This window comes from Callorhinchus milii, unplaced genomic scaffold (genome assembly GCF_018977255.1).
Source record: "Callorhinchus milii isolate IMCB2004 unplaced genomic scaffold, IMCB_Cmil_1.0 Scaffold25, whole genome shotgun sequence".
Taxonomy (NCBI): domain Eukaryota; kingdom Metazoa; phylum Chordata; class Chondrichthyes; order Chimaeriformes; family Callorhinchidae; genus Callorhinchus; species Callorhinchus milii.
In genome coordinates this window covers 1,084,905-1,096,824 of record NW_024704766.1, presented here as the reverse complement: position 1 = coordinate 1,096,824, position 11,920 = coordinate 1,084,905, and the positions used below count along the sequence as shown (strand labels likewise).

At 49.6% G+C, this 11,920-nt stretch overlaps 1 protein-coding gene across 1 annotated transcript; it reads right to left on the bottom strand.

Annotated features, from left to right (window-relative positions):
• Positions 1 to 2,843: 2,843 nt before the first annotated feature.
• Positions 2,844 to 11,594, bottom strand: LOC103180274 (myb/SANT-like DNA-binding domain-containing protein 2). The gene is made up of 6 exons (XM_042343822.1): positions 11,452 to 11,594; positions 11,115 to 11,319; positions 9,219 to 9,552; positions 5,613 to 5,673; positions 4,332 to 5,100; positions 2,844 to 3,098 (listed from the first exon to the last, which is right to left on the bottom strand). Exons 1-6 carry the CDS (start codon positions 11,592 to 11,594, stop codon positions 3,096 to 3,098), a joined length of 1,515 nt encoding a protein of 504 aa, XP_042199756.1. The 3' UTR covers positions 2,844 to 3,095.
• Positions 11,595 to 11,920: the final 326 nt, after the last annotated feature.

Here is an 11,920-nt window from a genome sequence, read left to right as displayed (position 1 = left end):
TTGTGTTAGCATCTTGCTCTTCAGGACGACGTCCCAAAGCACTGACAGTCAGGGATTTGGACCCGAGCTGGGGGCAGGGAGGTAGGAGGGTGATCAAAGCCGTGGTCGAAGAGGAGGGTCTTTGGGATGTGCCTTGAAGGAGGCAAGGGAAGGAGGCAGGCAAAGGGACTGTGGGATGGAGTTCCAATGGGTAGGGGCAAAACAAAAATCACAGTAAAGGCAGCACGTCTCAAATGTGTTTGTTGTGCAATACGGCTCTCGGTTAATCCTCTCAAATTGCTCCCAACACCCAATCTCAGTGACAGACCTGTAAGCTCACATCGCCCTTGTGTTTCGCCAACCAAACATCCTCTCCCTACACAAAATTCAGGTTTGGAAGCACAAAAGTATAGTATATTGCTGTTCCGTTTCTCACAGTTGCGAGTGAAAGATAGAGCTGAAGTGTTTGGACACTCTCTGTTGCACTGTGCAGCAATCTGAGTGGCCAAGAAAATAAGGCTTTAAACTAATAGCTGGCTCTTGCGATGACTCCATTTCCCAATCTGAAGGCTGGTGACAGAGTTTCAAAGTGCATTGGAAGTAAGGATTTTCCTTCTCTCTCTGTCCACTGCTCACTGTTTTTCTTTAAATAAAAGGTCCTCTGTGTGTAAATTGATTTAGCAAATAAAAGCAGTAGCGCAACTTACTGTGAGCAGACAGCACAGGGCTCAGCGCTGGGAGGATAAATACTGTATATACAAGATTCAAATGACTTGATTCTTCCAAGATATTTGCCATCTGCAAATGCTGTACTTCACAAGCAGTTCAGTGTAGGGAAATGCAACTTCTAGTGTATTTAAAATGACAGAAACAGCGTTCAACTGAGGTCACTTCTGTTGCACATTGGCTTAGAACGCTCTGCAAGGGGAATCTAAGCGTGTTCTAGATGTGTTCAGGTCAAGCTGAGATCATTTAAAATTAGCTATAGCCTGATCGCAATTACCTTGTTGGGAGAAGCAAGAAAGACAAAACAAGCTTAGCTGATTAGCAGTAGTAGTGTGGTACAATATCAGAAGCTGGTTACCTCCTGGTGATGCAAAACAACTTCCAGACGACACTTGCTGAGGCGAGAGGAGAACTAGTTACTAGTGAAATTTTAGAGCGTACAGGTGGGGTGACTGAACTGCGGGAGACATTTTCTCACCTTCCGGGACCCTTCTGAATCAAAATGGCAGTATTTCCATCAAGAAGCCAAGCTTCAAAGCCAACCTTCACTGAAGGTACTGTGTCTACAGGGAGATTAGTACAGTAAACTGCTGACAAGTCGTCATTCCCAGGGGGAAATGGCTCAGTGATAAGTTAGCCGGTGTGGCGAGTTAAGCATATGTACAAATACATAAATAAATGTGGCCGGGGATATTGATGGTTACAGTGGTAGTGGGACGAGTTAAGTCAGGGTTGAGTTATCAGGCATTTACTGCATGAACTAAGAGGTCACAGTCTGTACAGTGCAAGAATGCAGTGAAACTCCAAGCACCATCCTGTCTTATTCTACTAGACTACATTCTGCTACTAGTGTGTAAATACATGTGTTTCGTGAGCCATGTATAAAGCATAAATCCTTCTCCACCAGTGATGGGTGGGTGATTACATTCTAATAAATTAATATCATTGGTTAATTACAACAACAAATTGCATTTGTATAGCGCCTTTCGCATCAGGAGGTCGTCCCAAATTAATTACATAATTAAAGGCACACTGCAATTCCCTCTGCACCAATGTCACGAGTAAAGCCACTGACTGCTCAACAAGGAATCCTTCTCTAAAACCACTGGGAGACGGGTTGAAATTTCCCACATCCCTTTGGTCTCCACCTCAGACATGGATCAAATGATCCGGGAGACTTGTACAGGTTCCCACACCCTCACACAACTCAGCTCTCTGCAAAGCGCCTTGGGATTTGAGGAGTATCGTGCATTACGGTACTCGTTTTCAATCTCGCACTGCACTAGAAAAGTCGTGTACTGGAATCATTTGGACAAAACACCTGACTCTCAGGACAGTACAGGACATCACCTTTCCTTTGGTCACAGAAGACGTGCTTGAAAGACCCCTCACTCTAACACGCCTCTCACTGGAAGATATAATTGTGGCTTCTCAGGTAGTGAGAGCATCACCAACAAATAAAAACAATGCAGGAAACCTCAGACAACTTCTAATAATCCTTGCATTTGATATAGTGCCTTATCACATCTTCGAGACGCCTCAAAACGCTTTACAGAAAACACTGTAAAGTGAATTGACTGTATATAACTGCCTCACTGACGTTAAAAACAAACTTTGTTATAATATCGAGGTTTAAGAGCTACGCTGTAAGCCAGGACATTTTTTAACGTGATGGCTGGAGTTCTTTCAGTTCAGGTCCAGTCTCAGTTTTTATAAATTCTTTGTAGGTAGTGTTATACTTAAGAACCATGAGATAACGGGTAGAATGTTACTGTACATGCAAAGACACATGTTCAGTAAATGAATGACCACAGTACAGTCGGACGCTGCACGTGGGAGCATTGGGAGAGAGCTTGGGATCAGGAAGAACAGCAGGCGTGAGAGGTGAGTGGATGGCAGTGGTTTACTCACTCTAGGTCCCTTCAAAGTATCTTCAGCCCAAGCTGATGGGCAAGAACTCATGGCGATTAAGGCGTCTTTGGCCATTTTACAACAGGAAGATTGAGTCATTGAGAAACAATGTCAGTCAAACAGGCTAAATATGTGGAGGGTCCCACGGCTCCGGTTTGCCTTGGCGAGAACTCAAGAAATGAATTTTGTACCAATCACATATTGTGGATTAGTCAATTGAAACACCATTCAATGGTGGATGATTTATCCATAACTCAAAGCAGCACAGAAACCAAACACCTCACCCATTCCCACACACACACACACACACACACACACATCTGTCATTTTGGGTACTGCGCTACAGGTGAAATATCTCCGTAAGTACAGCCTGCGTCTGTTCCAGCTGTGTCCTGCGTCCTGATCCGGAAATGATTTGGTCCTAATACTTTCGTCTGGTAGTGAAGCAATTGTCGGTAGTTAATGAATAAATACAGGGCTTACTGGAAAACATAAGATTGCATAAAAAAATATAAATAATCAGTTTAGGGCACCTAAAAGGAAAAAACAGTTACAGATACTCCGAATAGTTCCGAGGAGCTTTGCTTGATCACGTCCCCACAGTCAGGTCTGTTGTCTGCTCGGACAGGACATTCCACTGGGTTAAACGGTCAATGAAAGCGTCTGATTGATTAGTCGCTGAACGCTACAGATGTACGGAGGGAGAGCAGCAACACAGTTCTCCACAGGGCTTCCTCTGATCAACATTTTTTGAGCTGCTCTCTTTGGTTTCAACTCTTTTTCCGTAAGTTACGTAGCTCCCCTTCCCCCCTCCCCTGCTGCCGGCTATCGTCCCGTCTCCGTAAGGGTTTGGTTCGTGCTGGAACCAAACCCAGCACATCTACAAGGCACTGTGCACGTGGGTGAGGGCCTGAAGTGTCAGAGCGGGTGTGGTAGGTGGTGACCACACCAGCAGAGAGACAATTTTGCAACACCACCACCCGCCCCCCACCCCCCCTCCCACCCACGAGGTTTTTGTGTGTCCGTCCTTCCTTCCTTCCTTCCTTCCTTCCTTCCTTCCTTCCTTCCTTCCTTCCTTCCTTCCTTCCCTTTCCTTCCTTCCTTCCTTCCTACCCACTTTGTCCAAATGTCTGTTGGCTTCTTGGAGAAATTGCTGTACGGTTTGAGCTCTGACCCAATAAAATTCCATAGCGGCCAGTGGAACGGAGCATTGAGCAGGCCGGGGAGCAGAGTGCAAGCAAGGGCTGTAACCCATCGCTCCACATCACTACAGCAAGTCACCTCTCTCCCTGTTTGTATTGATTCCTGTCCTATGCTGTAGACTGTACACTGTACATCACTAGGGCTGGAGCCGAGACTTCAGAACATTCAAGCTTTGGGAGAGCATTAAGGTTCCAACTTGCTTTCCCTTTCTGGGGTTGACCTGAATTCCGCCGCGATCCTGACCATGGACCCTCGCGGACGCGATTCCGTGCCTCCCTGCCTCTCTCCTCCCCTCCCCCCTGCCCCAGCCACTCCGGCACGGCTAGTGCTGGAAGCTTAGCGCCCCCAAACCCCAGGAATCATTATCGTTACCAGCCCCGAACGTGACCAGGAGAATCCACACGTCGCAACAGCTGAGCGCAGGCGATTTACTTGGTGAACCTTAAAGAATACCCCATGGCTTTTTCCAAACACTCAGTCACGCAGCCCGCAGAGAGAGAATCCTTCTCCACCTCTATGAATTTGATGTAGATCGACCTGGAGATGGCTCCCGCCCGGCAGTTCTCGGAGAGGAAGGTGTTAATGGCACCCGTCTCCAAGCTCAGAGTCTTGACCGGTGGCTGGAAGTGCTGCAGTATGCACTGCCGAATGGTCCTGTCCTCCGCCATTCCCAGGTAGCAGTAACGGATCCTCTCGCTCCGGTCGCCTGGTTCATTGTCCGGCACTGACGGACCAGCCGCGCCCCCCGATTCCCGGTGCAGCGAGACCCGGGGCAACACCCGGATCCCGTAATCCCTCCGCGGGGTGAAAACCTCGCCCTCGGCGTCTTCGCAGCCGATCACATACAGTCCGTTTGTGTCCGGGATCCCGCCCGGGAACAAATACTGGACCACGCTGTCTCCTACGGCGCGGGACAGGGCTATGGGTATCCACTCGAAAGCAAAGTGCAGCTCCAAGCACCTGGCCTCGCTCTTTGTGATCTCAAAGTATTTGTAAAACACGCTCTTCCAGTTCATTTTCTGACGCTTGCCTGCTATCACTTTGCCCTCCGCCTTCTCTGGGTTCAGATATTCCTTTAGCCTTTTCCCCACCGGCATGTGGGAGCTGATCTCGGCGCAGTGGTACCGGATGTCCTCGACCCACCTGGTGTTGTAGCCGATGCCGAAGATGCCGAGCTTGCTGGAGGAGATCTGAGGGAAGTCCTCCCAACACTGGAACTCCTGCCACTTGGGCTGGATGGAGTCCAGCAGAGTCATGAGCGCTTGCACAATCTCAGGCTTCCTGGAGCAAGAGAGGAGAGAAACAGAATCACAAACCGCTGGCAGCTGATTGCCACAACAGCGTCCCACAAACAGTCACGGACTGAGTGACCAAATTTTCTTAGTACATTTTTTGAGGGATTATTAACCTCAGAAAGCAATCCGCCAATCGGCTAACAATCGGGTTCCTACTTACTGCTAGGTAAACAGAGGTCTGTGAAGTAAGGAAACTTGTATTAGTATTCGCCCTGACCAGGAATCAAACCCAGGTTCTCTCGCTTGAGAGGCAAGTGTTCTAACCACTATGCTGCAAGACTCCACAATTAGATCCATTGTGAAGAAATAAAAACTCCCCCCAGTTTTCCTACTGACAATCCTTAGGTTTCATTCTCTTGCTACTGATTCTCCAGTCAGTATTCCGCAATGCACCTCTCTGGCCCAGTTTATACAACTTGCATTTATACAGCTCCATTAATGTGGGTAGCGTCCCAGAGCGCTTGAAAGGTTTACACTGCAGAATCAGTGCCTACTTACTGCATGTGTTCCATAGAGTCCCGCCGCACCTGTGGCTTCTTCTTCACAAAACTCATTTCTTCTGCAGGAAACACAAAGGAGGAGAGGGGTTAAGATGAACCAGAATAAAAATTGACACCAGAAAGACATGCTGATCTAAATACATTCAGTTCCGCTTAACTAGTGTGGGAGACTAGTCAATTGAACCTGGATCCTCTTGCTTGCGAAGCGACTGCTCTAACCAACACGCTACAGTACTCTGATATTCTGTAATATGAGAGTTTAATGCTCAACCCAGCACCTCTCTATTCAATGTTAAATTTAATGCTCCAGCACTGAGCGTACGCAAAGCACCGCAACATTTCAAAGTGCCATATGAAAGGATCTGTGTGATATTAAACGCCTGAAATCCTGATGCCACGTTGGACTAGATTTGGGAACACGCTATTTGTGAGCCCAAAGCTGAGCACATCCATCACTCAAGAGATCTGCCGATCTGATCACTGTCTACCAGCTGCAGACTTCTACCAGCAGAGTTTCTTCGCAATGGATCTAATTAGTTAGCAGTTCTCTGGTAACTGAACTATGGCGTCTCAGAGGGTCTGTGCAGATGGACCACAAGTTCTGATTAAAATGAGGCAAGAGGTAGTGAGGAAAGGAGGGAGTGGAGGTGGGTTGTCAAGACACAGGTAGGCACACTTACCTTTCTGGCTCTGTGACCGACAAACAAGAAAGGTTTTCTGGTGGGTTCTTAGTCGAGTCGTTGCAATTATACCAAATGGATTTCAATTGGACACGCTTCATAAACCCAAACAACTGCGCTGGGCTTTGCGAGCTGCTTTAAAGGCCGCACGTAGTAATGATTAACCAGATTGTGAAGTAATTGTTGAATTAGTGAAAGATAACAATCTGTTTGCACACAGGGCAGCACCCGGTTCCTCAGCAGAGTATTCAGCTGTTCCAACAGACTGAGCCACCGATGTACACAAAAATCTGTTTTGTTGCCTGAATCTTACCCTGCAATCAATCTTAAATAGCAGTAATTTTTAAAATACTTTTCTTTAAAAACATAAACCTGTACTTGTGCTACATTCTGCCCGCAGTTACGCCAACTCTTAAGTAAACTACTGGAGCCAGACAGCGTGACTGTGTACACAGCATTGATTGGTTCACAAGCTGATACCAAGGCCATGTCCTCTCAAACTGAACACACAGCCAGCACAAAGCCTATTGATTTTTACCTTGTTTTTAAGGTTCCTGACAACTCCCCACTATCTCTAATTCAAGGACGGACACACAAACACACAATACAATACTCATTTTGTACTGCACTCACTTTTCAATGATTTACAAGGAATGTACAGACGGAGTCAGGCCATTTGACCCAACCAATCCGTGCCAGTGTTTCCACTCCACACGAGTCTTCACCCTTTCCCTCACTCCCTCCACACCCTTCTATTCCCTTCTCCCCCATGTGAAGGTCAAGCTTCTTCTTAAATGCATCTACACTATCCGATTCAATCACACTTCAGGCAGCGAGTTCCACAATCTCGCTACCCTCTGCGGGAAGTAGTTCCTACTAAATTGTCTTTTAGATCCCCTGATCGCTATCTTACACTTGTGTCTCCCGATTACCGATTCCAACCAGCGGAATTTTTGAGTAGTTTGATCAGGTTGCCCCACTCCCCGCCACTTAAACATCTCTTCACTTGCGGAAAAAAGCCTCATCAACAGTTAACTGGAGAAAGTTGGCCACATTCACTGCATTGCCCTCATCTACTTTCTCTCTTACATCTTCAAAGAATTCTACAAGCATGACCTTGCTTTGTAAATCCAGGCTGGCTGCTCTTAATTGTATTCTCCTTCTCCAGATAACTAGTCACTTTATCTTTATTGTAGATTCCAGTACTTTGCCAACAACCCACATTAAGATGCCTGGCCTGAGGTTGCCTAGATTAGCTCTATCGCCCTTTTTAAAAATGAGTATTACATTGGCCACTCTCCAGTCCGCTGGCAAGATTCCTTTCTCTACACAGTTCGTAAATATATACACTAAAGCCTCAGCTATCTCCCCCTGAGTTTCCCTCAGGATTCTTGGGTGCAGTCTGTCTGGGTCAGATGCCTTGTTCTCTTTTAGCTTGCGTAATTTTTTTAATACAATAATAATCCTTGCATTTGATCTAGCGCCTTATCACGCTGTTGAAACGTCTCAAAGCGCTTCACAAAATATACTGTAAATTGGACTGACTGTGTATTTTGTGGGTGAAAACCATTTCAATTCAATACAACTTACAAGGATAAAGCGTCTTTCACGTCAGTTCAGTACACATACAGTCAAGACGTGCTTCAATGCTATCTATTATAGTAACACCCATTGTTGGAGCTTCGTGTGTGCAGTTGATGCACACAGAGCAGTGATAGGGAGAGTGGTAACAGGATTTCCTCAAGGCCCGGTCAATGTATTGAGGAACGTCTTCATCAGGCCTCCCATTTCACAATACTCCACTGCTGGAGGTGATATCACTTCCCTTCCAGGAACGTAAACTAACCATAAAAAGCCAACTGCAGCTTTCACACCAGAGTTAACAAGATTTTCACTACATCGAATAGTAAATGTAAGGAACAGGCTCCCTAGGGAGACGGTGGAAGCAGAAACTGTTGTTCGTTTCAAGAACAAATTAGCTAGATTTCTGCTAGAAAATAATATCTTGGGATACAGTATATAGTTTGGGACACGACATGTCAGGATAGCGGATGGTGAACTAGATGGACCTTGGTCTTCTTTCGGCTAGCAATTCTTATGTTATGTTCTTATCGTGAAGCTCAAAGCATGACTGTAAGAAGCCCTTGAACACAGAAACATAACAGCAGAGTGCTTCAGGGAGCAACGCTCAGTAAAGACTGATTCTGTTTGTTATTGGGTCTTTCCAACATAATAGCATGAGTTTGTGTAACCTGCTGAGGTACAGTCAATCACATAGTGCCACTAACCTGTGTGTCGGTCACCTGACTTTATTCCTAGAGATGCCTGGAGGCAGAGGAGAGAAAAACTCTGTTCTTAGTGGGATCAACTGCTTGTACTTTCAGGTGAACAGAGTCGAGGCTCGTGTTTTTATGAGGGTAGTTGTCCTTACCCCAAATTTACAGCGCACAAGAAAATGAGAAAATGAGTCTCCCAGTGACTCCGTGGGTTAAGCACCAAATGGGAGTAATAATGACGGGTGCCTTTTACACTGTTTACATTTTGCATTATTTCGCCCACAAAATATACAGTCAATTCACTTTGAAGTGTATTCTGTGAAGCGCTTTGAGTCGTCTCAATGACATGATAAGGTGCTATATCAAATGCAAGGATTATTATTATTATTATTAAATGCGGCGGCCGATTGCACACAGCAGTGACCCACAAACAATCATGGATTGAGTGGCCAAATCATTTATTTTTTTTGAAGGGAAAGGGAAAGCAATCTGCCAATCGACTTACTGGGGGGGGTAAGTACCACGCGGGAATCAAACCCGGATCTTCTCGCTTGTGAGGCGAGTGTGCTAACCACTACTCTACAGGACTCCACAGGCACTGAAGGATCTTCAGCACATGAACAGCCATAACATGGAAGATCCGCTCACCCATATCCACATCGGAGTCCTGGAAGGCGGAGAGATCCTGATTGTGCTGGTAGATCTGCGACTCCTGTTTCTGGTTGAGCTGCAGATCCGGTTTCTGGTTTCCCCAATCCTCCAGCTCCGCTGGCTGGGCATCGCGGCTCTCGCCCAAGTTACTCGTGTCTGATTCAGCGTCTTGGTACAAACCGCTGCTGTCAATCAGGACCGGCTGATAGGCATGAGGCTCCCACATCATAGGTACCCGCCCGAAGACCTGCTCCAGTTGCTGAAACGTGTAGTTGCAAGTTCTCTTCCCACGGCCTCGCTCCTTTACTCGGCTATAACACCTCTTTAGAGTCTGGGTGGAAACGGAGACGATTTTAAACGAATGCAAAATACCCGACACCCTAAAAAAAAGGAGTCCGGTAGCGTTCGCCTGGCAAGCGTCAGGCAAGTTTCCTTATTCCCCAAGCCCCGGTTTACCTGGCAGTAAGTAGGAACCTAGTGGTCAGCCGGTTATTATTTTTTTTAAAAAATTTTTTTTTTTTTGATGGGATTGTCGCCCCCAGAAAGAGATCCGCCGATCGACTAACAACCGGGTTCCTGCTTACTGCTAAGTAGACAGAGGCGTGTGTGTATGTATGTGTGTGTGGAGTAAGGAAACCTGCCTCAGGTAATAATCCCTCAAAAGGAGAAGAGATGGCGCTAGTTATGCTAGTTACCGGCGTTCTCCCCACCGTGGAGTCCTGTAGCTCAGTGGTTGGAGCACTCGCTTTGCAAGTGAGAGACCTGAGTTTAATCTCCGGCAGGTTAGGGCGAAACCTTGGGCAAGTTTCCTTACTCCACACAGAGCCTAATAATAATCCTCCAAAACCAAAAACAATAATAAATTGGTCATTTTCAATCTACGACTGTTTGTGGGGCATTGCTGTGCGCAATTGGCTGCCGCGTTCGCCCACAAATATATAGTCAATTCACTTTACAGTGTGTTCTGTGAAGCGCTTTGGGACGTCCTCCCGACGTGAAAAGCGCTGTATCAAATGCAACAATTATTATTATTATTATTTAACACGGTCACTCCCTCTCGACAGTATATCCTGTGAAGCTCTTTGACACGTCGCAGGGATTAATACAATTATTATTACAGTCCGATTGACGGCTGTGACATCTTTTGCTGGTGAAGTTAAGACTGGGGGGAGGGGGGGGGGAGGGATCGATAGTTAAAGAATGGTGACCAGTTAAGTGAGTGAGTTACCTGGTTGAGGCTGGGGGGGGGGGGGGGAGTTCGCTAGTTAGACTGTCACCGGTGACGTCGCTAGTTAAGAATGTCACCAGTTAAGTTGCCGGTTAAGAGTGTTAGCAGTTAAGTCGCTCAGTTAAGAGCGTCACCGGGTCGGAGTAACTAGTTAAGAGTTGGGGGTGGGGGTTGAGTTGGTGGGGGGCTTGGGAGGTGGGGGGTTGAGTTGGTGGGGTGGGGCTTTGGGGGTGGGGGGTTGAGTTGGTGGGGGCTTTGGGGTGGGGGGTTGAGTTGGTGGGGGTTTGGGGGTGGGGGGTTGAGTTGGTGGGGGGCTTTGGGGGTGGGGGGGTTGAGTTGGTGGGGGGCTTTGGGGGTGGGGGTTGAGTGGTGGGGGGGTGTTGGGGAGGTGGGGGTTGAGTTGGTGGGGGGCTTTGGGGGTGGGGGGGTTGAGTTGGTGGGGGGGTTTTGGGAGGTGGGGGGTTGAGTTGGTGGGGGGTTGAGCTGGTGGGGTGGGCTTTGGGGGGTGGGGGTTGAGTTGGTGGGGGGTTGAGCTGGTGGGGGCTTTGGGGTGGGGGGGGCTGGTGTTGGGGTGGGGGTGGGGGAGGGGGGGGGCTTTGGGTGGGGGGAGGGGGGGGGCTTTGGGTGGGGAGGGGGGGGGCTGTGTTGGGGTGGGGGGAGGGTACCTTGATCCTCTCCTTGCACTGGTTGGCGCTGCGCTCGTAGCCCATCTCCCGCAGGGCCTGCGAGATGCGGTCGAAGATGTGCGAGTTGCGCAGGTTGCCCTCCAGCACGTCCTGCAGCCGCTCGTCGCCCCACACGGCGATCAGCGCGTTCGTCTCGGCCGGCGTCCACGAGATGCCGCGGCAGGCGGCGGCCGGCCGGCTGGGGCTGGGGGCCGCGGAGGCGGCGGCGGCGGCGGCGGAGGAGGGGTCGGGGTGGCCGGCGCTGCTCCAGCTGGGGGCCGGGGGGCTGCTGTCCTCGGCCTTGGGGCAGAGCGGGAGCGGGAGCGGCAGCGGCAGCCGGGCCGGGCTCTGGTCGGGCAGGTGCAGCAGGCCCGAGGCCTGGGGGTCGGGCGGCGGCGGGGGCGGCCGGGCCGGGGCTGCGGCGGCGGCGGCGCTGAGGGAGGCTGCGGGGCTGCTGTCCGCTGAGCCGCGCGCCGCCATCCTGCGCATCCGGGCCCCGCGCCGCGGGCATGCCGGGATAGAGCGGGGCGGCTGGAGGACCAGGGCTGGAGGACCGCAGTGGGGGCGGGCGGCGGGGGTGGGAGACCCCGCCGGCGCGGGGCGGCGCGGCGCGAGAGGGGAGCGGGACGCAGCGGAGCGCGCGGCGGAGTCCGGGTGACGGTTGGTTTTTTTTTCCCCCCCCTCTCAGAGTCAGGTCAGTCAGTCAGTCAGGCAACGAACTGCGGCGCGGCGGCGAAGGGGGAAAACCCCCCCTCCCTCCCCCCCCCCCCCCCCGGGCGGGCAGAGACCTGAGGCCATTACTGTGA